At 34.8% G+C, this 26783-nt stretch overlaps 2 protein-coding genes across 3 annotated transcripts in view; both read left to right on the top strand.

Annotated features, from left to right (window-relative positions):
* LOC110441772 overlaps positions 1-20533 on the top strand; it is a 56814-nt gene extending 36281 nt beyond the window's left edge. For both annotated transcript variants that reach the window (XM_021485020.1, XM_021485019.1), the window contains exons 25-33: positions 2076-2160; positions 3098-3295; positions 3730-3867; positions 4186-4331; positions 5146-5269; positions 6332-6451; positions 9331-9477; positions 9960-10201; positions 16509-20533. In XM_021485020.1, the coding sequence (XP_021340695.1) occupies positions 2076-2160; positions 3098-3295; positions 3730-3867; positions 4186-4331; positions 5146-5269; positions 6332-6451; positions 9331-9477; positions 9960-10201; positions 16509-16668 (1360 nt within the window). In that variant the 3' untranslated portion in view covers positions 16669-20533. The remainder of the gene's footprint in view (positions 1-2075; positions 2161-3097; positions 3296-3729; positions 3868-4185; positions 4332-5145; positions 5270-6331; positions 6452-9330; positions 9478-9959; positions 10202-16508) is intronic.
* A 3315-nt stretch (positions 20534-23848) lies between these two features.
* The window catches only part of LOC110441774 (thyrotropin-releasing hormone receptor-like), a 36163-nt gene continuing 33228 nt past the window's right edge, over positions 23849-26783 (top strand). Inside the window, exon 1 of the mRNA XM_021485024.1 lies at positions 23849-24054. The gene's annotated coding sequence lies outside the window, so the exon portion shown is untranslated. The remainder of the gene's footprint in view (positions 24055-26783) is intronic.

Raw genomic sequence — 26783 nt, 5'->3', positions numbered from 1 at the left:
GGTACATTCAAAATGACCTTGACTTGTATTTTGAGGTCGCATATGTTAAAAAGTCCAATTGGCTTACCGGTATACACATCTATGAACTTTCAATCCATGATAGTTTGTCTGTATCTTGCTGGAGCAAAGGACTGTCTAAATTTTTAATTTGTTCAAATGAATGATCTGATCCATTTCCAAGTTCTCATAAATACATAGAATATATTGTATAGATTAATATATACCAAAACATAAAGAAAAACCAGGTGGGCTTATGCAGGCCAGCTGTTGGCCTTGTTTTCTATGATGATTTTCTTTTTTTTCTTTTTGTGACATGTTGAGTTGTTTCATAAGTTACATAACAAACCAAAACTGTTATCATTTTTGATTTATTGAATATTTCAAGCTTAATTTATTTGTTTCTATTTAATTCCACTTATGCTTCTGTTTTATAATTCACCTTTCAATAACATGCTCATTTTGTTTTGTTATTAATCATTGTTGATGTGGCTTGTGAACTGTAGATCAGATTGGTACATGTTTGTATTTATATCAAAATATATTTCTTAAAGAAAAGTGCTACAGATTTGTAGATGATGAGAATAGCAGTGTATTTGTAAGGCATAACATTATGAAATAATAAATACAAATTATATGTGAGAAACCCAATTATTTGATATTCTGTAAAATCTCCCCAACTGGTAACAGATTCCACTCAATTAGATATTTTAAGAAACTTTGGCTCACTAATTATTTGGTGCATTAGTGGTAATTGACATTTCTCATACTGATCTATGGTAAACAATGTACACAGCAGTGCCTAGTTATTTGTAACTCTGTTGTTTTTTTTCTCTCTGATGTAGCCTGTTTGTGTTTTGCATGTGTTTTGTTTTCACTAACCTGTGACCAGCATTACTATGTGGACGTTCACCATGTGGTAAGTGTACATGAACTATTGATCTAGGTCTGGCTATTATCACAACATGTTTATATAAAAAAAAATCATGTGATCATATTATTTGCCTGCAATGTCATGGGTGAATATTTCATTCTTGATTGAATTACCACCTAATACACTAACAAATGATTTTGTTTTGTTGTGGATGAGACATAGCTTATGTAACATGGTTAACATGCTGTGCTACCTGTGATTGTTTAGCAGCTTTTTTTTATTCTGTTTTGTTCTAATGTGGCAGATCTTTTGTATATACGTTTGATAGCATGCTGTGCTACCAGTTCGACACATATATAGTGTTTGCTTCGTCCATCCGTCCGTGCGTCCATCCGTCTGAAAGGTTTTCGGAGCATATCTCCCGTACTATTTCACCTACAGTTATGAATCTTGGTTTGTGGGTACATGCATGGAAGGTGGTGTGTCGCGTACCATATGTAGGTCACTGTGACCTCTGTCCTACGTAACTTGAGACTTGCAGCATATAAACTCTTCACTTGATTCTTCCAATCCACATGCCCATCACTCCCACCAATTCCTGATCAGTCAAAGCGGGGGTATTCACGAAAGCCCCCCTTCAAGTTACATCTAGTTTATCAAATGGTTTTACTTTATAAGCTTTGCTAAGTTTGTTTTGAATTGAAAGGTATTTCGTGAGCTTTCAAAAACCGCCTTTGTCAAGCAGAATCGATTTAACTTGATGTCAGTTAAATTTCATGATTTGAAATGAAAAGAAACAATCATTCTATATACCTTATCTATTTAGCAGTGTCTTACCCATCTGATGAGATTAGGTAAATCACATGATATAAACAAATGATATCAAAACTTCATATTTTACTGATGCAATCATAATCAAATTTCCATGTCTGCCATTTTATATCTATATATATGTGTATGGGCATATTTGATAATTTCTTCATACATCTGAGTCTTGGTTATTGAAACATAAACAAATAACAAGTTTATTACCTTTGATGGGCATGTTTATAATATCAAGGGAACAAAAAGTTACATTTTCCAATTTCAAGGCCAATAACTCTATAAATAAATGTAACTTTCATTCTCTCTAATGTTACAGTTAAGTTATTATCAAGAAGAGTTGCTGTGGTTACTGTAAACAATATGCTGCTTTATTTAACAGGAAAGGCCTTGTGAAGGACACCACCACGGCTATCTGGTGTTCACACCGAGGAATGGCAGAGGGAGAGATGACAGAGCTTCTAGATGTAAGACGCATTCTGTGTCTCCCGTTGGTTCTACCAGATGAGACTACAGCGGAACCCGCTTATTATGATATTCTATTTGCCATGAGAAATATTAGAATAACCGATATATCATAATAACCGATCAAGCTGTTTTCGATCGTTTTTATGTTGTCTGAACCGGAATTGAGATGCCCTATATTAATCAGACATAGATTGATGTGAAAATGTGGAAAAATATAAATACAAAAAGATGAATAAATATTGCATAATTGTCCTGGTGTTTCACACGGACAACTAAACTGAGTTTTAACCTTATAAACCATTCACGGCAGAAAAAAATATAATAAGCGGGGTCCTACCTTTGACCATATCATGATAAACGATATTTTTTTGCTTAGTTACAGAAGGAAAACATCGGTACATGGGGAAAATATCCTTATTACCGATATATATCATAACCGATATCATAATAAGTGGGTTCCACTGTATATGTTTGCATTCCATCCTTCAGTCAGTCTGTGTATCACTCTTACTGGAGCATATCTTACACTTGTCACCTGTGATTACTCTAGTGTATCTGAGTACCTCTTAGGATGGTGGGTTGTGGTGTACATATTATAATCAGGACCTGTATCTCAATATATACAGAGGTATAGCCCTTTGCTTATACTGAGTTACTCTGCCAGGATATATCTCATGTGCTCCATCACCTACAAGTGTCAAAGTTTTGTTAGGAGTACCTTTTATAATTGTAGAGTGTTGTACGCTGAATTTGGGTCTTGTCCTCTGCTTAAACAGAGTTAATGCCCTTTGTTCATTTTTTGACACCAAACTTTACTAAATTTCAACTCCGCCAAAAGGAAAGTATTGTTGAAGTTAAGGAAAAACTTAAAAAAGGTTAATTGGCATGTATGAAAATGGGGCCTCATATTAAGGCATTAATGTTGTTTGTTGACAGGTGCCAAGTGCAGTGTGGTCTCCCTTCTATCTTTCATTGGTGGAGAACTTGGTCAATCGCAATGGTGTCGTAAATTTCTTCCATGACCACCTGCGTCAGGCTGTAGAGAAGAAGTACCTGAGTACTCCAGAGGAGAAACAGGAGAGTTTTAAACGACTGGCAGACTATTTCTCCACCAAAAGTCTGGATGAACGTGTGGTATGTACACTGTAATATTAAAAGCTGAAAATATAAGTCTCAGACTTTGTCAATAATTTTGATTAAATTGAAGTCCATAATTAAAGTTGTTCTCAATTTTAAAATCTTGATATTTAGAGTTTTATCAGCAATTGAACCCTGGTGTGATTGTAAGTAAATTACTAGTAGGTTGAATTCCTGCATGAAAAATCTGTCATTTTGAATTTTAATGTCAATTTAATTGCATAGAAAATGATTATAGAGCTGATCAGTGCCTTTACGTGGATTGTTTGACTCTATTTAATATTGAAGACAAATGCAGTTAAGGATAAAATATTTTCAGAATTAACAGTTTGGCAGATAATTTCGGGCAATCCGTACAATTCTGGTTGATAAATATACAGTTTGTGTACATCGACACATCCATATACTCATATGCCTGTGGTTGTTAACAGGTGGATGAGCTGCCCTTCCTACTCGGGAAGGCGGGAGAGCTGGAGCGACTCAAAGACACCATCAGTGACCTTGAAGTCTTCTCTCGAATGGCTAAGACAGAGGATGGCAAATTTGAGCTCATCAAATCATGGCAACTGGTGAGTAAACCGCCAATTCCAAACTATTAATGAAGTGTGTATATATCCCCCCCCCCCACACTTTCAAATAAGGGGAGATAATTAGGGTCTATGTTTGATGTACACTGTAATTGAATTTCACAAGTTTTATTTTGGTCAAACTTTATATGCATGTGTTATTTATTAATGACAAAAGTATCCATACATCTTCTTTAAAAGTAAAAATGTTAAAAATCAGGGGTCATTTTATTACTAGGTATTGGACCCCAACATAGCCATTCTAATCGCATTGTCTGTAATCAGTAACAAGTCTATACATATCAACCTTTGACCTTTTAGCTTGGAGACTACAGTCAGGTAGAGGTTGCCTACTTGACTAAATTGGATGAAGTGAATGAGGAAGACAAACATTTGAATGATTACACACAGCTGCTGGACCTGTTGGGCGACTTTTTTCTAGATTTGGGTCTCTTCAATGCATCTAGGTGTGTTTTGAATTTATTTTAGCACTGCCATATTCTAATAAACCTTGACATTTTTGTACTTGATGTAATACTGTACACTGGGAGGTTTTTACGACAGTGAAAATAAACGCACAACATACTATAGTATACATAGTAATAACATGTTAGGGGCAAAATTTATATTCAAGCTGTTCAGTAATATATTTAACAGATGTAATTCCAAAACTTATCTCCCAGCTCAGTAAAAGATATTGTGAGAAATTCTTGTTGCATTTGCTGCTTTTAAGCAAATTGAACAATTTCTAGTAAGTTAACATTTTTGGGGGTGCCAAATAAGTATGATGAAACAGTGCTCTAGATCTGTAACTATCTACAATGCACAACGTCTCTTTATACCATACATGTAGTGATTCTAATTTGAAATGATGCCATTTACCAAAACCATGGTTACACAGCCGTCATCCTTTCTATCCTTTCCATCAAGTTTCTGCTCTACCATGCATGTTTCAAAATGATTGACCTTGCTTGAGATTATTCAGATTATTCAAACCCATGCAATCAATTATGAGCAATTCTTTTCAAAACATGAATTAGCCTTTCCAATGGCTGAGAATAGATATTGCAGCATGTGTATTGAAAATGTTGGCCACAGCCGAATGCACCTCCTCCAGTTACTTCCCTTTTCACCAAAAGTATTGGGCGATCACTCTACCAGTGTATACGTAGTGTTTATTACAAAAAAAATACCAATTTACTTCAACATTGAAAAAAATAATTAAAATAGCATAGAGATTTATTGATTTCACTTACATAATAGTATTAATCTGTGTTGTAGGAAGGTGAATGAACAGCTATTGGAACAGCTCGAGGCAAGATATGCAATATCACATGGAACAGTTGTATACAATAACAATTCCTACAACTGGAACTATCGCTGCAAACACCCGGATGTCATCAAAGTAAGTCATTGCTGATATTTCAACTTTATCAGACCACATCTTTATGGCACAGCATATGCTCATTACAATACGTGTAGAGTGTAATGTGTTTTCATTTACCAATAATACCATTTGATCAGCTGACCAGCTGGTGAATGAATACCATTTCTAGCGCTATTCCATTCTTTAAGCTAATAGTGGTTGTCTAATTCTGCCGGGGGCCGCAATGGAGTGGTTAAGGCATCTGACATTCTGCTACCACTAGCCCTCCACCACCGGGTCGCAGGTTTGAGACCTTCGTGGGGCACTCGCCAGGTACTGGCCGTACGTCAGTGTTTTTTTCTCTGGAAACTCCTGCTTTCCTCCAACACCAAAACCTGGCACGTCCTTAAATGACCATGGCTGTTAGTAGGACATAAAACACAAACAAACCAAACTACTTCTGCCAGACACATGCTCTGTGATATTTGTTCTGGTATTAAATGAGCGGGATCATGTTGAGCTATAATTCCATACTGTGGTGTTTGCCTCCTGTTACTCCTGTCATCAACTTTTTTCAAACCACAAAAGAGAGTTTTAACAAGTTTGCTTGGCAATATTCATTTGATATTTAAAATATATGAAGTGCTAAGCCCCTACAGCTACACATGCAGGGAGCTTATCATGAGGACAGGGCCAAATAAGGGTAATTTGGCCATTTTGCATTTTCTTTCAAACTATATGATAAAAATCAGCCATATTTGTTGGGATACAAACCTCGGGTTGTTGTAGGTTCCAAAGTTTTCATTGTACTTTTTGCAGATGTACAGATACTAAAAGCTGATGTGACATTTTTTTTCTTATTTTTTTATTTATGAAATGTATATGTAAGTAGTGAGATGCATATTTCAAACATTTAGTAACACACTGTCTACTACATTGTATACACATTCTTATTGTGAATTTTTGCTTATATTTCTGTGCTTGCTTTTAAAAGGACCTCACGCACATCAAACTCTGTGATGAATTTAGTCTATATTGAACTAAGTTATCAGTTTGCCTTGTTTGTTACACCTTAACTAGTTATATAACTTCTGTTAACAGTCGCTCCATCAGCTGGGAATGGTGTGTGAGAAACAGATGGAACTGGAGGCGGGAGTGAAATATTACAAAGAAGCCATCAGTCGACAAAACAGGATTGTGACCCCCAGTCAGAAATTACAGGTAACAGCTTGTTTCCAAATATGACAACTCCCAAGTCTTGTCAGAAAATAGAAGAAATCACAGCTGCGAATTCATAGTTTAATGTGGCTGGGGGTGCTTAATACATTTCATAAATGACTGATATGTGCATATGTAAATACAGTTGAACCTCCTTATCTCGAACTCTTTTAACTCGAAGACCCTGTTTATCTCGAAGTAATTCTCCAGTCCCGGCCAAGTCTCTTCTTTATCTTAGTAAATAAAACTCTGATAATTTTAACCCTGAAAAGTCGAAAAACTCAGATACCTCGAAGTAAGATATTGGTTTCAATAGCATAAATCCAACATCAAAACATTGTCTACTTCATAGTGTTCAAATTTCATTTTGTCACTTATTAATTTTTTGATACAAATAAAATGCAACAGTACGACATCTCGCCATTCCATGTTTATGAACATCTTTCGCGAGTAGACTTAATCGGTAAAAAGAATTTACAATAAAGCTTCAAACTGTAAAGTGTGCAGACTGTCAAAACCATGTTGTTTATGATAAAAAACAAACTTCATTAATGTTGATCAACAGTATTCTGTACCTACTGCAAGTCCGTTTAATGATTTTTACACCAAAACAGACTACGGTGCAAACCTGGAAATTGATCGCAAAGTGTGGTCATGCATAAAAGAGTTCCACAGTTAAAGTCACAACCTAAGACAGCTTCACAGGTTCATGTTTTTACAGGAGCCAGTATGGCTTTGAAAGTTGATCGAGAAATTTAAGAACAATACAATAATTGCTGTTTATTACGTATACATCGAGTTGAGGAGGTGTCAGGTGTCACATTTAGCTTTAATGAATCAATGTGTTACATGTACGATATAATATGTTTGGGTGTGTTTTTATTCACAGAATTAACTATGCGTACGCTCCGTTACAGTGATTTATTGAAGACTTGCACACTTTCATTTCTGCATTGTATAGAACGAGGACGGAGACAGTGGGATAGTTCGATTTTTAAATTTAACACTTCAGAAGTAAAACTTGACGGACTTGCAAATGCAAATGCAGACATGGAAAGACTTTGCCAAGGTCTAGACTAGCCAAAAACAACATTTAATCACTAGGCCCGTCCATATTTAATAACGAATTCACAATATGGTCCAACTGTTTTGATCGCGTTAAACGAAAATACGTTTTTTAGGAAATAACTTACTTTACAGTATTTTTCTACGCATGTTTATTGTAAAATTACATACCTGTATTTGTTATATTGATTACGTATATCATTCATCGATTGATTATAAGCATTAGTTATTAATAAAATCAACAACTGTAAGTCCTATATGTCCAACAGCATTTCATACCAAATTTTTGAACCCGCCTGAAGTTTTCCCATAATATACAACATTTATATAGCGCCCATTGACTTTGAGATAACGAGGTTCGACTGTATATGTACTTAATACAGAAATTTACCAATCACTGTATTCCCTAGCTGTATGCACTTGATACACAAATTGACCTATCACTGTATTCCCCAACTGTATGTACTTAATACACAAATTGACCAATTACTCTATTCCCAAGCTGTATGTGCTTGATACAGTAATTGACCAATTACTCTATTCCCAAGCTGTATGTACTTGATACAGTAATTGACCAATCACTGTATATCCTAGATGTATGTACTTAATACACAAATTGACCAATTACTCTATTCCCAAGCTGTATGTGCTTGATACAGTAATTGACCAATCACTGTATTTCCTAGATGTATGTACTTGATACACTAATTGACCAATCACTGTATTCCCTAGCTGTATGCACTTGATACACAAATTGACCAATCACTGTATTCCCTAGCGTTATGTACTTGATACACTTATTGACCAATCATTGTATGTACTTGATATGCTATTTGACAAATCACTGTATTCCCTTAGCTGTATATACTTGATGCACTAACTGACCATTCACTGTATTCCCTAGCTGTATGCACTTGATACACAAATTGACCTATCACTGTATTCCCCAACTGTATGTACTTAATACAGAAATTTACCAATCACTGTATTTCCTAGATGTATGTACTTAATACAGAAATTTACCAATCACTGTATTTCCTAGCGTTATGTACTTGATACACTTATTGACCAATCATTGTATGTACTTGATACACTAATTGACCAATCACTGTATATCCTAGATGTATGTACTTGATACACTAACTGACCATTCTCGGTGTTCCCTTAGCTGCATATACTTGATGCACTAACTGGAAATTCTCTGTGTTCCCTTAGCTGTATATACTTGATGCACTAACTGATCATTCTCTGTGTTCCTTTAGCTGTATATACTTGATGCACTAACTGACCATTCTCTGTGTTCCCTTAGCTGCATATACTTGATGCACTAACTGGACATTCTCTGTGTTCCCTTAGCTGTATATACTTGATGCACTAACTGACCATTCTCTGTGTTACCTTAGCTGTATATACTTGATGCACTAACTGACCATTCACTGTATTCCCTTAGCTGTATATACTTGATGCACTAACTAACCATTCTCTGTGTTCCCTTAGCTTATAAACATGATGCACTAACTGACCATTCACTGTATTCCCTTAGCTGTATATACTTGATGCACTAACGGACCATTCTCTGTATTTCCTTAGCTGTATATACTTGATGCACTAACTGACCATTCTCTGTGTTTTGCAGTTTTGTGGTTTTGATGGTCTTGCTTGCCAATCACTAGGTATACACTTAATGTCCAATACAAATGTATACTGTTTTACTTACCTGTATGTATGTGATACACAAAATCACCAGCCACTGTTTTCCTCAGCAGTACTTTTTATGTATATTTACTTATAAGCATTCTAAAAATGGTATTTCCCAGCTTTGTGAGGGCTTATTGGGTCTGGCTACTGTGTACAACCTTCAAGAGAACAAGAAGGAATCTAAGAAGTTGTTAGTACGCTGTCTGGAGCTGGCCACCGATGTCCTCGGACATAACCACCACTATGTGGCAGCCATCTACAATAAGGTGAGATGTTTAAACGTATATACCATGAGTGGGGATGGCATTTGTACAGAGTTCATTTATATAAATCCCTAAAAACTCAAATATTACTATTTACATGTGTTTGACTGTTATCAATACCAGAGCAATCTTTCTGGTTTTGCCTGAATGCCCTAAATATAAACAACAAGGTCTTATAATAACTCGTTGTGTTTATGGAACATTTCCAAATAAGCTGTTGTAGTTTGAACAATTAACAATTTACATGGCAATGTCTTTCATAGGCTTATTCTTACTTACTTGAAGGGCATATCGTTCAGAAGAAATGTGAAAATTCACTGAGTTAATTCAATGCTGTATGTGTATTAAAAGTCTAAGGTATGGTTCATATGTCCGACAGCTAGATGAATACATTGAGTGGATTCAAAGCTGCTGGATGAATATAAAGTCATTTTAGACTAAATATAATATGTCTAAGTCTATGTCTGTGACTTATTTACCCACAGCTTGGTGAATTGTCCTACAGCCAGAACATGTTGGACAAGGCAGTAGGCTACTTCCTCCAGGACCTCAAACTGACCCGCAGTGATGTTGGTATGACTCACCCGAGGGTTGCCGGCATCCTCAGCGACATTGCTGTAGTCTATGACGGCCGAAATGACCCATTGGCTGGTCAGATCTATGAGACGGCATTGGCTATGCTGCTGGACACATATGGTCACTCCCATGTAGAAGTGGCTGTCGTCAGGTGAGTGATTATGTTTTTCGAAATATCTGGTTGACTTCTGGCCTAGAAACTGTAAATACTGGAAATAAGTAGATGCTATTCTTAGTTTCTTGACAAATTACAGCTTTACTTAATTCTATATACTTGGGAAGATTTCCTCGAATTACAGCATTTGATACCGTACTGTCATGTGGTATCAGTGTTTTTTTCTAGAAAAAACAAGACAGCAACGAAATGGTCTTTTTTGCAAAACTATGATTAATGTGGGTGAAATATCAGGTAGAAAAAATGCTTCATATTTGGGAAGATTTCCTTGAATAGCATCATTATGACTGCCGATCGCATATGTTTCATCTCATAATTTCTGTCACATACACTGCTATTTAATGACAACTGTGAAGTCAAGTAGAGAGTAACGACAGCAGGTCCCCTTTCCGTTTCCTGACTAATGTCCTTATTTTTACATCTGAACAAACCAAACTAATCTGGCTTCAGATAAAAGAGAACAAAATGATCTTCTCAGATTCACTGTCAATACTCGAAAGTATTGTGAAACGCAATTGTAAAACACATTGTTCATAACAAACATTGTTCATGATATTATTTCAACGTTCCTTCAACTGATCAAATTGGATCTCTTACCTTAGATGATCTGACTACTAAAATAATATCAAACATACAACCAGAACCGTATGATAACAATTTCCTTTGTCCGATTTTAAATCCTGCCATAGCAAACGTTTTTAATGGTCAGAAAAAATAAATACTGAATTGTTTGCAATTCAACTTTGTGTTGTATTTTGGTCATTATGTAACTAGAGGAACAGATGGCATGCTTTTCTTTGACGGCTGTGTAGATTATATTTGCATTGCACTATATAGCTATAGTTTACATTGTTCAAAAAGACTTAACAATAAGTATCATTACAATCAAACTGTTAATATTTAATGCTCCAAATTTCTACAGTTAATCAGAGCAAATCATATCAAATATATCGCATTTATGTGTTTGGGTAACCTACGAAAGTTTATGTAAACTGCAACTGATTCATGAATGTTTAAGGAATGATTTTTATTTTTTCAACATTTATGAGGTCATAACAACAATGGGTTTATGGACATATTGAATGAATCGCGTTCGCGATTCATGTAAAATATGTCCAAAAACCCATTGTTGTTATGACCTCATAAATGTTGAAAAAATAAATATCATTCCTTATATTTACATTGACGAATCATTTCAGTGGATCGATATAACAACGAATAAAACAAATAAACAGGGTTTGTTCCTGCTTATACACGGGTGCAACGCAGTGGCGAGAACAGTGTTTTTTCGCGGGGAAATGTGACACTATCGTGAGAGATCTTAGCAACCGTCAACAACAATAACACAACAAAATGTAGTTCCATATTCAATGTTTATTTGTAGCACAGGACACGTGAATACGTGGATATTTCACAAAGCACAGTTCAATAATATTTTAAGATGTAAGAATTAAGCATCTAGTTCGGTCGTTCCGAGTGAGTAGTTTTTGTAGTGTATTACTACGCAGTGTGATCAGGTTACTATCAGTTCCCACGTGCTGAGATTCTATGAACACCTGTGTTATGCATTTATGAATGTAATTTTTGTCAATGGGTCTAAGCATACAGAATGTAAATATTATGGTATATTAACATATTTACGCATGGATATGGCTTTATTGCCACTTTCTTCATGTGATATAATACATCTCACCAAATATCTTTCCTCCGAGGCAATATGTTTTTTCGCCATTTTGACTTGCAGGTTATCATAACTAGTCACGTGATTCTCCACTTTGTGTCAAGTGTAGAAACATTTATCCTATGAACTACCTATGTATAACGCTATCATTTATGTGTTATAATAGTTTTAATCCTACCTTTCGGCGGAAGGGTTAGAGTTTTTCAGGATATTTAAGTGAAAACTTACCATTGATTAAACACTTTTACTAACCTGCTAATATTTTGAAATGGAGGCTTATTTTGGGCATAATATTGATGCAACTGATCCATAGTTGAAAGAATTGAGTTTTCTTTAATGTTTTACCTGTTTTGGAGGTTCAAATGGGATCTTCTAGAAGTGATGTGGTTGATGCCGTGTCGGAAGAATATCAGAGATCTGTAGGCTTATTATATTACACCTACCCTTCTGTTTCAACAGTAGTTTAAACCAATTAGAATTTCCTTATTTATGGTCCCTTGTATCAGCTATGAGACATAAAGGATGAATCAGCTGTGTGGTGCTGTGTAATTTATTTTTGACTTACTGTATTTTACAACAACAATAACCTGTATATGTTTTGTGTACTTTCTTTGACACTATTGGGGGTTTGTAGTAGCAGTTGAAATGATAAATTACTAATTAGGCTATACATTAACTATGATTAGGCTATATATTAATTATGATTTATCATTTTCATCATACGCCAGACATTATAGTAGTTTAATGAAATCATTGGTATCTTTATATGAAAGTTAATTATAGTTACTGTGCATTAGTAATTGGTCAGGCCTTACTCAAATTGCTGTCAATGATTAAGCTAGTTAAGTTTAAAAATTGACAACATATGTCAGGTACAGTTGGTAAAAAAGGCTATACTCATGTAGCATTGTTCACATACTGAAACAGTACATTTTTAGAAAACAAAGAAATTACAGTTAATTACCCTTTAACAGAGAAAATGTGTATCCAACACCTTGTGATTTTTATTTAAAATTTAACGTTCTTTCTAAATATATGCCCTTGAAAAAATCTAAAGATTACTCATTCTATTATAAATGAAGTTTCTGAAAGCTACTTTTGGTTATTGACAATTAGGTACTTTATATGCTAGTGTATGCCATATAGTTAAGGACAATGTTTCCAGTTTACTCGAAGCAAATGGCACTACAGATGTATAAGTAGTGATGTCTCCGTCACGAATTAAACATGAAGTTAATTGTATATTAATTGTGTGTCTTGGGCATTGCAATATTTATCAAGTAATCGTAATGTTAATTATATAATTTAACGGTAAACTGTTCTGTTTGTCTTCTTAATAATTTAACTGAATTTATTTTCTATATACATTGTAAGTGTTGAAATAAAAGGTAAATATATAACATTCTGATATTTCATACACATGTATATTACCTTTTTCTTTTGCAACTTGGTTGAAGTGTTATCTCAGTTTTGAACTATTTGTTTGATGATCTTGTTGTCCCCCGTTGTAAAAATCCTTTTTACCTTCGTCATGTTTGCCTGATGTACTGTATGTGTGATTCTAAAAAATATGTGTTTAATTGTAAAACACAAAAAATAATGATTGCAAACTGTTATATATACGACATGACACGACAAAGAACAGTGGAAATTTAAGAGATATAAAGTATGAATCCGAAAAAGCTAAATATTTTCTAGGTATTTGTTGATGTAAGATCAAAAGTAAATCCATCAAAGTCAGTTGATTTTGATGTAGTTACAGTTTACAAGCACAACATTGTCTCATTACTGTCCTGATCTCATTTCTTTGTATTTTGTATAACAAGAAGACTGATTTGTACTCATTAGGTAAAGAAAAATCATAGGGACACAATTATATATCAAAATACAGTGAAAATATAATATGAAGTGAGGAGACAACTGCACAACATGTGGTACCAGTATGGTGTTTCCCATCAAATCCTGAAAAAAGGGAATATTTACATAGAGACCCTTAATAAACTACAATGATAATAAGACCATGTGTTCCAGATGGGTAAGCGTCATGTGAAACAATGTCGGATCGAAGAAATGGCACGTACTCAAAGCTAGGACAGGGTTAGTGATAATGAACTAACTTTAAAACGTGCCCGCAGTCTCCATTAACGTGTATATGGCATGTATTATAAATTTGTCATTCAGCAGTTGACACTTTTCATGGAAATCATGATATTTGGAGAAAGCTTTTGAATACCAAATCATCTCTTAATCGTAGGAAAATGTAACCTGCCTCATAGATTGAATGACCATTTTTTTGCCATACCTCCAGCGCATTGCTCTATATGCATTGCACACACACAGGTTGTTTCGATCAAACCGGACATACTGCTCGACAGGTAAACATTACCGATAGGTGTGACGGCTCCTCTAAGGCAGAGAAGCAATCATATAAGAGTAACTGAACTTACTTTGAAGAGACCACTTAAAATACTTGTTTGAGTTCCTTTGATGGTGGGCTATTCAAATCACCCTGCGTCTGTGGTCTGTCGTCTGTCCGTCGACCGCCGTCCGTCGTCCATCCTTAAACAATTTTTGTTATCGGTATTTCTCAAGAAGTATCAGAGGGATCTTTTTCAAATTTTATATGTAGGTTCCCCTTGGTCCTTTGCAACTTTTGAGACTGATCGGATAAACAACATGGCCGACCGGCAGCCATCTTGGATTTTGATAGTGAAAGTTTGTTATCGCTATTTCTCCGGAAGTACTTGAGGGATCTTTTTAAAATTTTATATGTAGGTTCCCCTTGATCCCTCATTGTGCATGTTATATTTTGAGACTGATCATAAAAACAAAAAAGATTAGAAGAAGAATTAAGCAGTTCTTTCTCATATAGCAATGATCGATTCTATTTCTTTCACATTATATACTGTACTAGTAAATATGTGAAATGACAAACTCTCTTTGAAGGTTGGCTTTCATACACATCAGTATTAAGTTTAGATCAAAAGTTACCTCAAGGGGCATTTACTGTTAACATGAATCGATCAAACAGATTAGAGGAAAGAAGAGAAAAGATTGAACTGACAAAGAACTAATGAAGATGGTACAAATGTGGGCGCCAAGATCGGTCTGGGATCTCTTGTTTCATGTTTTGTGCACTTGATGTTCCAAGTTACATAAAAATCGACGTTCTAATTAACGATTTTTATACTCTCGTCACGTAAGAGAAGGAGGGGGTTTTAGTGTTTGCCTTTTTCGTCGGTCCATACGTTTGACATCTTGGTTGGACGTTGAATTTAGCTTCATTTCTCTGATCTAAAATCCTGACTATCATACAGATAGATCCTAACGTAAGGTAGATCACAGTGACCTATATTCACCGCTTCGCTGACCGTGCGTTTAGCTCCATTACTCTGATTGTACATACAAATGTGAATCTTAAGGAGAACTACACAGTTATATGATAAGTAGGTCACTAACCTATATTTTCTGCTTCACTGTCTTCACTCAGACTTAGCATTTAGCTTCAATTCCATTTAGGCGGGAGCGGGGTATATGTATGATTAACAATATTTTTTTAAGTATTTTTTGTTTGTTTATGTATATATGTATTTCACTTGTGTGTTTAATTTGTTAATGTATCTGACAGGAATGAATACCAACGTGTATTTAAGCAGGGTGATCTTAACAGATCATTGGTTTAGAAACATGCATTTATGATAGAAGCTTTATTCTAATTTTTGTTGAAGCTCTTCGAAGTGCTTGTCTGTCGTTTAATCTTAAGTGAATGCACTTACAAAATAAAATTATAAAAAAGCGGTAACAAGACCAAGTTCCTTTGGTGATTAATCCCAAAGCAAAAGATGAATACAAACATGTGGCAGATCAAAGGTTTGTGGGAACTAGTTGTCTGTCGCTATTATGGTTACCTGCAGCTCTACAAAGACTGCATATATTATTACACGGCCGATTAATTGGCAGTGGCATCACAAACGCAGTCTGGAGACGGATATGTCATTATTAAACCAATCGTGGAAGTTTACAGGATCAATACTTTCCATCCAATCCATACAAGAGGTAATACTACCAACGCAGCCTAGCGAGGATGTAAAGGAAGTAGTTATTCTGTTTTATCAATGTAAGATTAATTGGAATGCTTACTTTTATTGAACGACATATTCCACGAAATTAACCGACCCGACCTTTCAATTTATAAGGCAGCAAAACTGGATGTAGTCTCGACGATATTTACTTTATTGTGTTTTTGGTGACCTACTAGACTAGATATGAGACGAATATCGTTTTACATCATCAGACAATTATATTCGTTGGCATTTTGAGATGTGTATAACATGTTACAGTTATGTCCTCAGAACTTACCTTGTCAGAATAACCAAGTACAATTAGGCCATTCTCATGATCCTGATTATCAATTTAAATCCCCCAACCAGTTCGAAATCAGAAAAAGACACGCATGCGACAGTTCCTGTTTGACTTTGACATTGCACAAGGTGAGTTGCATATTTAATTGTCTTAACCACGTTTTACAATGATATGTGACAATATAAATCTTGAACATATTACTCGGTATTAACCGCGTGTTTGCATTTATTGTAATTACAGGTACAACCTGGGAAGTTTTTACTTCGCTACCAACTACTTCGCTAGGGCTAAATACCAACTACAGGAGTCATACAACGTCTTTCTCTCCTTCCTGGGTGCAGAGCACCCTGACACCAAAGCTGCTAAGGAAGCTTACGAGGAGGTGGGAAATGTTGAGTAATACATACTTAGCATCAGAGTTTTGCAATTACAGTGTAAATGATATATACATAGATTAAATTTGGCTACGACTTGACAAGGTTTAAAGACTCATTCGTAGATCAAATTAAATCGTCTTGATTGTAATTCAGAGGACTTTTCCTTATGTGACGCTATGCTTATAGTTTAAGTCTGTTTGACTAACCTAACGACGTTGTTAGTCTAACGTCAAAGATCTCCCCAATCGTCACTTTGAACTGTTGTTTTAGGCAAAGACCGAAAAAAATGAAGTAGACATAGATAAATTGCTGTGCACTAGTGGATGTGTTGTGTCTATTATTATATAATAGCGTTTTACAGTTGTAATGCTTTTACCTGTTCGGTATGTAATCATTGATACGAAATGAAAGAGGACTTTTTTAAGATTTCCATTCGACGTGAACGATAATAAGACTGCAGGAGAAAACAAGAAGGAAAAAATAAAAGCTTAATCGGTCTCCAATTTATCCCAATCTAATCCGACATCTTTGTTAGTCCAAGCTTCATTTTTTGTAGTTTAATGACAATCACTGTCATTTTATATTATAATATATCGTCCCTGTCACATAGTCTAATTTGAACATGAATGTGTTAGTGGAATCTCGTCGATCCAAAACCTTTTTTAACGAATTTGGTTGTTCATGAAATATATCGAAATATAAAAGTTCGATGTCCTAACTGTAATGTCTAGTACACCAAATACCTGTCAGCATTAAGAAAGTTCTTTTTGTATGTACTTTTTGTATGTACCAGATTTTTGACAATCACATGCACATTTTGTGTAAGCAGATTTGGATTATGTTGTATATTTTTTTGATGATTTGCTACTCTATTGTTGTTATTTGTAATTTTATTTGTATTCGTAGCAAATAACATTTTCTGTAAATATATGTGAATATGGGTTGAACGTACTTGCTTTCATGCAATGCAAACATCAGTTGTTGACATTCTGCTACCACTAAGTCGCGGGTTCGAGGCCTACGTGGGGCAATAGCCAGGTACTGGCTGTAGGTCGGTGTGTTTTCTCCGTGTAACTCCGGCTTTCTTAAATGACCATAGCTGATGATAGGACGTAAACACAAGCAAAAAGCGTGCTGCACTGTTAAGAAACGACTCATGTAAATGTAGTTTTTTGTATTTACCTTCATATGTATCACGGTACTGTTTGGAAATCATGGTTGCAATGTAGTTCTGAGCCTTTTACTTGAAATACTATTTCGGCAAAGTTTATTCAGAGAGTCCTCATTTAGATTATTTTATCTAAAGTCTTTCATTGTTAAATTACATTTTGGGTACTATTTTATTCATTATTATTTTATATTTCTAATTTCTGCATACAATTTTGATTTCATATGTGTTAAATTTATTTTTATGTGGAAAAAAACAAATGCCTGCACTGTTGGTTATGAGTTATGAGATGCTATCTTCACCATAGTGTTGAATTCATTGAATCGTCTTACCACGAATATCAGCAAAAATAAAAAGGCTGAGAAAATGTCCTGTAATCATTATCCATGTATACAATACTATATTCGATAGATGTCTGAGTTTTCATTTTATCATGATATGTTCGAAAAATATTTCGAAACAAAAATATTACGGATAGCAGGGTTGCATTTTATTTTTGTTTTCGGTATGTCGTTTTGAATTCAAAACAGCCAATTCACTCATACGTGAAATATCTGTATTCTGCAACATCAAAAGGCACATAAACTAGCTGATGCTGGTAAATCCATCAATGTTTTCATCTCGCTATCTAACGGTGTATTGGCAGGTGTGAAAAATGGGAAAGGCTTTGAAAGCTTCTGTCTATTTGAATATACATGTTGTCCGTAATATATCGTCTACGATGCAATTTTCTATCTCGTCCGATCTGTCTAGTACCTTTACGTGACATTTCGCGGAATTTTTACACTGCGATGTATTCATCCGCGCTTTAACTGCTTAACATTGACAACTTGCATTATAATTCACGTCTCTATATGAAGCGTTCATGCATTCGAGTCACTGATACAGTATTAAAAATGTGTACGCTCATACGATGCTATTTTAAGGGTTTCAAACACTAATTTGTACAAAACCTTTTTCTAGGAAATACATTTGCAATCACAATGGGTAGCCACCTCAGTGTTGTCTATGGATGTCCGTCATATCCTGTTCTGATGGTGCGAATAGTACACATAAACGATATGCAAAACTGTTCATGTCTTCTACTTTAGTATCAGTGCAGATAAAATCCACGAAGAAAATAGGTAAAAAATCATCTTTTTACTTCAGTGTACGAATGTGGTGAAATCAGTACATATATACTGTTTTCTTAGTCTCAGAAATCACAATATTCACCACTGCTTGGGTTTGTATTTTCTTGCATCATCTTGAAAATATTAAACTACGAAATCAAAACTGTATGCAGTATGTATAAAATGGCACAGTCGGAACAGGCTGTTTGTCTGATCTTTTACCTCCTGTTGTGTTATGTACAGTGTACATGCTGTTATTGTACCCGTTGGTATCATAACGTTGTTTTGCTCACATTATGTTTTTTGGAAGCTTATTTACAGCAAATAATCGTTGACTATAAGTTAACATCATACCTCTCAAATATTTGTTCTGTGATATTTTGTGTATTTATAAATGTTATAACATGTTAACTATACTTATATTATTTTTGTATAGCTCATACGTTTATTTTGAGAACGTTTTACAGATTTTCCGTAATCTTCAACATACAGAGTAGATTTTTTCTCTGTATTTTCCGTCCTTTTACGCAATAGAAAACGAGTTATACATCTCTAACGGTTATCTTTCTGACGTAAAAAAGCTTGAAGCCAATTCTTTTTTAAAAAGTTTCCCTATAGAAATCGGCATATTTAAACATCAAACATCAATACATTTCTCAATTTAAGGATTCCGATGAGTTGTAAAATCTGCCGTTTCGCATTTTTGTTTTTAATACGAGTAGAAAACTTGCAGGTCTGATATAAAGATCCCTTATACCCCCCTTCCTACACAGGAAATGGATGTTAAGGTTTCACCGATGTACAAATGGACGCATATACTCTATAACCTTAGTACGTTTATACAATATTTTGCTCATTGATTTGAACAATCTGATTTTGTGCTATTATATTATCTTTTTTTTATAACATCACGATGTCTGGCAGTTTCAAAACTATACTCAATTGCTATTTATAAAATCTTACAATTATTTCCCTTTTTACTACTTTGCTTATACGTTTGTTTACAAAAACAAATCAAATACATGTGCAATTCACATTATTTAATTAATTTGAGTACATATATATCTAAATTTAGTTTTTATATAAATTATGTATCCGAAGGTTTACGCGTTGAAGTTATATTATAAACATCGAAAAGTGAGCGATGTTGCGCCTGACATGACATTGTCACATGTACTTACGTACTAGTTGAGATAAACAAATGTTTACGTATTGCTGATTTGGCCTTTTAAATTAACCATTAGTTGCAGTCAAATCCGTCCTGGACACTCTTCAATTAAATACAGAAAAAAACATATTAGTTTTGTATACGGTAACAGAATGCTTTATCCTGGTAGATGTATAGAGAATACTGTAGAATCTGTAACGTGATTAACGTAGGGCAGTAAAGATTCAAACATCAATGGAAATGTAGTATATATTCCAGTAATGTGTATACTGATGAACTCCAATACAAGTAGCTTGGGTTTTCAATCAGGAAGAAGTAACCTTACGGTTTTAGGTAGAATTTTGTTTTATAATGCCTTCAGAGCTTGAAATACTTTTTTGAAGTTAATTTAATACGTTTTATTTTCACATTTACTAATAAAGATCTATTCCTTTGAAGAATTTGTTGTGTTTTCTTACTTGCTATTTTTTTTACTATCTAAGAGAGACATTGTCCCAATTATTGATGCAAAACTTGAGTTTAAATGACACTAATATCCATTCATACCTGTTTAATCGTTTTCATTTTTTTCTTGTAGAAAAAAATGCATTAACTTGGGTTTTATGTTGGTAGGGACAACGCCTCTTTAACTAATTACAATGGCGCAGTTTTGGGATGTTACTCAAATTCCTCAAGTCAGAACCAGGCGGTCGACAGTAATCATATGTTATTATACTACTCATGTAAAATTAATAGCATCTCTTACCATGTTATTCGTAGTCTTTTCATGGCATGACTACAGATTTTCATATAAACAAAGAATCGACATGTTTCTGCCCCATATAACATGATAGACAGATCAATTAAAGCCGTTTTGTTTGTCAAAAATTGTTGGTTGTGACTTTAAATGTCATAATCTTATACAGCGTTATATAAATGTGAAACTGAAATGAATCTCTCCCTAAATAAATATACACAAAACCGTAATTTGAATTCAAAATCGATAAAACTAGGGCAGATAAGATTACACGAGATACGAGTGAAAATATAAAGGGATAGATAAAACCAGGTGTTCTGGAAGAATTAATTCGTTTCTTGCTTCATCAACATGCAGGTGTTAATGTAGGTAAAATCAAAGTAACGCCACGATCCAGGAAAATTCAATGAAACCGCAAAGTGTAAGAAATTCCAAACAGGTCGAAATTTATACCACACATGGAAGTAAAACAAATCGCAACAAAATCAAGATGGCAACCACAAAACTAACCCATAGTCTTCACCTCTCTGTATCTCCCAAAACTCAGTATTGTCAATCACAGACATCGTGATCTAGTCAGTAAGCCTGTTCATCTCTCTGTGTCTCCCAAAACTCGGTATTGTCAATCACAGACATCGGGATCTAGTCGGTAAGCCTGTTCATCTCTCTGTATCTCCCAAAACTCGGTATTGTCAATCACAGACATCGTGATCTAGTCAGTAAGCCTGTGGATATTAAATTACTGGAATTGTTCATGTAAATACTGTACCGTAGGTGCTGGAAATCCGGATTTATAGCGAACCAGAAAGGGATATCGTCACTCTTGGTTGTAGACTATCGCTGTTAATTGGATAAAGTCTCTGAGTGGGTCAAATCTATCAGGTCCATATATATGAAAGAAACAGTCTGCATATCTGGACCCAATGTCCATACCACCCTCGGCGATCTGCTTGGTATTCGGTAGAGCATTTAACTAGTCCTGGTTTGACTCCTAGATGATGCACCTGGAAAAGTGGCATCTATTACATATGTATGTGTCAGGGGGCATATGGCTAGATGGTTAACATTATAAGATATACATTACAGTAATTAAATGTTATAACATATAGAGGAAATAGGCCTTTACAAACGCTTCAGAAATAACGCACAATCGGCGATGGAATGTTCTCTTCAACAATGTCCAGACAAATGTATTGTACTGTTTAATTCCCCTCGGTCTACTTTATTTACCCGTTATATTATTCCTACGAAACAATTGATATAACACATCATGTGTTTAAGTATTTTCTATGGATAATGAAAGTACACACAGGAAACATTGACGTTTCAAGAGGACGCGGTTTGGCCTCCGATTTTTGTGGGTTAGATACTGTTTTTCGGTGGATTTTTATGCCCCTTCAGTTTGTTTTTTATAGTTGTATCCCGTTTGGTTTTCGATGCTGTACTTTTCTGCAGACGCAAAATCAATATATATTTGTAAAAATTCAATCCATTCAGCGGAACTTCCCAGTGGAAGGAACAGCGCGTTTCAAAGTATGATCCTGCATGTGCTAATCTAATCTAATAACCCATTAGGAAAGCCAGTAAAGAATATGGAATCAACCTTAACGGCTCTATCGTAAAATCCTTGAATCAATGCGGATTACCGTTTTCAATTACAAGTTTTCTACAGAGCTGTAATCTGGAGTCGATAAAGTTATATAATTATATTATAAATTATACTTGGTATCCTCCTATGAGAAGTTCTCGACAAACCGGCTCGTTTGTGCAGAACGTCGGATTCCATTTAGCGAATCGGCTAGTTCGTATCGGCCAAACTGGAACAATAAGTTAACGGGAACATGTTGTTTAAGTAAACATATACTTTGTTTACTACTTGTGATTCTACACATTGAAATTTAATTTGTGTATTGTTTATATAGAATAGTGATCTATTTACAAAATCCAGGATTTTGAAATTTTTGATTACAAATTTCATGTATTTTAGCTCTCGTAAATCGACATGGACAGTTTTCGGTACTTGTACACGAAGAATGTAAATTCCGTCTTTGAGTTATCTTCTCTTGAGAGCAGGTATTTATTGTTACGTCATTGGTTCGTGTGAGAAAATTACGTCGTTTTCTCAAAAATTGATGACGTTACTCTCACAAACAAATGACGTAACAATCAATACCTGCTCCCAAGAGAAGATAACTCTGCAATACGCAAAGACGGAATATCGTGTTAAAAGTGACGGTTTATTTATTCGAACAAATTCTTTTAGCTTAATTGTGCATTGCGTAAAAATTAAAATCACCGATGTTCCTTAAACTTTAAAATAATATATATATACATATATGTTAGTTTTTGAATTAAATATATACAATATGCGTAATACAGTGTTATAACTGGTTCCTGGTTAAGCTAACCATGCTTTGTATACGCGTGCCCCGCTCCAAATATATATGACATATGATATGGGAATTTATAGCTAGACTAAAATGCAGGCAGTGGTTTCGCTTTTACCTTAATTTGTCCTTTTTTTATCGCGCATACTATCGATATACAGCTGTCTGTTTATACCATGGGCAGGCAGTTCATTCTGATGTTTTCCTATTTAAATGGCATGTACAAAATACTGGGGTCGAATCTGCAAATCTAAAAGGTAATGCGTCATGATACATATGTGTATATTGGCTATGTGTAATTGAGGATGGAATCCGTCGCAGATGAATCAAATGTTCCCTAGGTAAAACGACAGGTGGTAAACTTTAAAGAGAAAAAAGGATGCAAAATGAAGTTCAGGTTTTAACACAGAAAGGCAAGTTATCCACATCTATCAGACATATTTGCATATATACACCTCTGGGAATTAATATGTTACAATCTATATGATGGTTATAATTATTTACACACGATCTTCAACTATCAACGGTTACAGGTGTATCGTTATTACACCTGCAGTGAATGGACTGTGTAGTACAGCTGTTACATAATGCATAATGTGCGAAGCCGTGACCAGGACAGACACGTCCATGAAATGTGTTTTACATAATGTTGCTCAGACCACTCAGTGGAATTCAAGTGCAATAACATAAAGTACATCTCCGGTGAAGTGTTGACCACGTGACCCTTCTTCATATCTGCCACCTATAGCGAATGTTAGGCAAGACAGAAGCAACATCCTAAGAGGAAGAGTCTGTTTTCTGGCGTATGGTTATTTTCATCCCCAACAAGTGTAGCAAGGTAAGTTATGTTATATATGTAACTTCAATCTATCTGTTGTATCGCAAATAGCCATGAAAACTTCAATTCACTTTTAGTTTGGATGTGCCTCAGTTGCATTCAGCTGTTAAGCATTTTCCTTTGCAATTATTGTACACACAGCAGAAGCAGAGTCTGGGGAATTCGATATCAAAATAACATACACTTCATCTACAGTGAAGATCGTAGACGCCCTAAATAGCACTTGATGTATATTAATTACAGTTTCTTGTACATGAACACTGTCTAGTTTCTTCTTATATCAATCAGTGGCTCTTTCCAATTAGAGTGTATTACATAACAACCTTTGTTGTTAACTGACTTAGATACACTTTTTGGCATATACAAAATAAAGCTCGATATGATGTCACTTCTTTCATTTGCCACCTCGTTCACCGCCAACATATTACAATAGCTCTTATGATTTTTACATTATATTTCCTAACCATGTCTAGATATTTTCATGTTTATAATTTTACACTTTCCGTTGACAAACAATGTTTAGTTCTTAATATTTTTACCGATAACCCTTTCTCGTATCAAAATAACCGTTTGTTATTTTGATGAGCATTCATAACCTTTTAAAATATAAAACTATATTAAGTTACTAAAACGCGTGTTAGTGATATTTTCCCATATACGAACTCTGTGTTCAAGTTTATCATCACCTGTATAATTATTTTTTGCCATTAATTAAGTCTAGCTGTTATCAAATAAAGATATGTATGGCCTTTTCCAATATATAAACAATGTGACGTGGATTATCAGTTAAATCGATACGGCGATGTAGAAGTTGAGGTATTTTGGTACTGATTTTCATTCTCATAGACACGTAGAATGCTACAACTGTTTTAAATGATGAGATTTACAGCCTGCCACAGGATACAAACAAACGCAATATATTTTCCGTAATACGGCAAGCGTAAAGCCTCTGGAATGCCTGGTGCGAACCTGATAGTTCTATCTAAACTCATTGCCTGCCAATAACTTGTCCGTACCATTACTATAACGTATGTATCATGATAAATGTGAAAAAGAGATACTGAGGTTTTCACTTACGGCGCTGTGGAATGGGAAATACGACGCGCACAGCACTTCAGCGAAAACTATTTCAATGATACAGGTAAGCATATATGCTTCTTTAACAACATGAAATATCGGCCAGACTATTTCAATAGATATACAAAAACAACACTAGTTATTTTAGGAGAATTATGAGAAAAGAGACCATATGGGTTAATGAAATATACACACATAGCTTGCACTCATATACGTTAAACAACGGGGGAGGAGAGGTAGGGTGCTACGGATAGGTTTATAGGCATTTGTTGTACAACACCGATTTCCTATTTCCCAACAATATAATAAAATCATATTGCATTTTTGCTCTACTAAGATACATTCCAATACAAGGTTATATTGTAGTGTATTTTTGTGAAACAGAGTTACGAGTCTGATATTAATTAGATTGCAAATCTTGATATTCAGGTTCGATAACTAATCAACACAAACTCGAATAGCAATTTATGTTCTTTTTTATGTCAATAATTTGTTAATAATGTTAACAAATAGAGGATATCCATTGGTTTTCTTTTGAATACTTTTTTTCTGAAATATATATGGTATTTTACAGGAAAACCATTATTGTTTTCTGAATTTAACATTCGTATTTCAAAAATAGTATCGGGATGTTTGACGGAAGGATCTAATGCCGTCACGCTTGCCAATAAGTTTTAAATCCACTGGAAATTTCTGATAGTTCACTGTTGAAAATGGATTAAACATGATTCATCCATCCTCGTTTTAATCGTAACGTTCTACATACAATCTATATTCTTGACAATTTTTAAAATATGAACAAAGCACTTGCACAAGCATTTGGTTGATAGGTATTATTGCTTTGTATGTTTAAACCTAACATTGCGTTGTTTTATTTAAACACTATTTCTTGTACAACACATACTGCCCTGAATTTTAACGATTACGTTCTATTCCGTCTTTGCGTATTGCAGAGTTATCTTCTTTTGTGAGCAGGTATTGATTGTTACGTCATTGGTTTGTGTGAGAAAATTATGTCGTTTTCCCAAAAATTGATGACGTTACTCTCACAAACCAAGAAAAACAAAAAACAAGAGCTTATCGAATTCGAAGGATCAACAAATTCATAATTCAAACTCGAATTCGATAAAACTAGGGGAAAATAAGAACAAAGAAAATATTACACGGAGCCGTTTGCAAAACAACCAAGGGATTAAACCCGGTGTTCCGGAAGTACACACGCCATGTAAATCTAAGCCAAATCCAAGTGATGTCACGTCTTCACATAGGGAATTCGGATAATGACAACAAAACCACAAGGCATTCTAGATCTAATGAGCATTATTAAAAGATCGACCTTCATAACAAACTGAAACAAAAGAATTGTATGGTTATTAAACTCAACGACTATTACTCTACCATAGAAAATGTATAAGATGTGTTAGATGCTCTCTTAAACGATCTAATTATACCAATCGACAGAAATGAATCGTGTACGAACATGCTTATAACTTTATCAGCATTGGTCCATAAGGTATATCTTATAAATCTGCAACAATAAGACCACATAATCCTTCATGCATGTGTTACAAAATTCATAGAATTATCTTAAACGTCCTAAATCGAAGAAATGACGATAAGTAAAATGTTGTCTTAGTTTCGTTTTCTGCATC

The sequence above is a fragment of the Mizuhopecten yessoensis genome, unplaced genomic scaffold, assembly GCF_002113885.1.
Source record: "Mizuhopecten yessoensis strain PY_sf001 unplaced genomic scaffold, ASM211388v2 scaffold716125, whole genome shotgun sequence".
Classification (NCBI taxonomy): domain Eukaryota; kingdom Metazoa; phylum Mollusca; class Bivalvia; order Pectinida; family Pectinidae; genus Mizuhopecten; species Mizuhopecten yessoensis.
The sequence above is the reverse complement of the archived record's forward strand: the minus strand, read 5'-3'. Positions and strand labels throughout refer to the sequence as shown.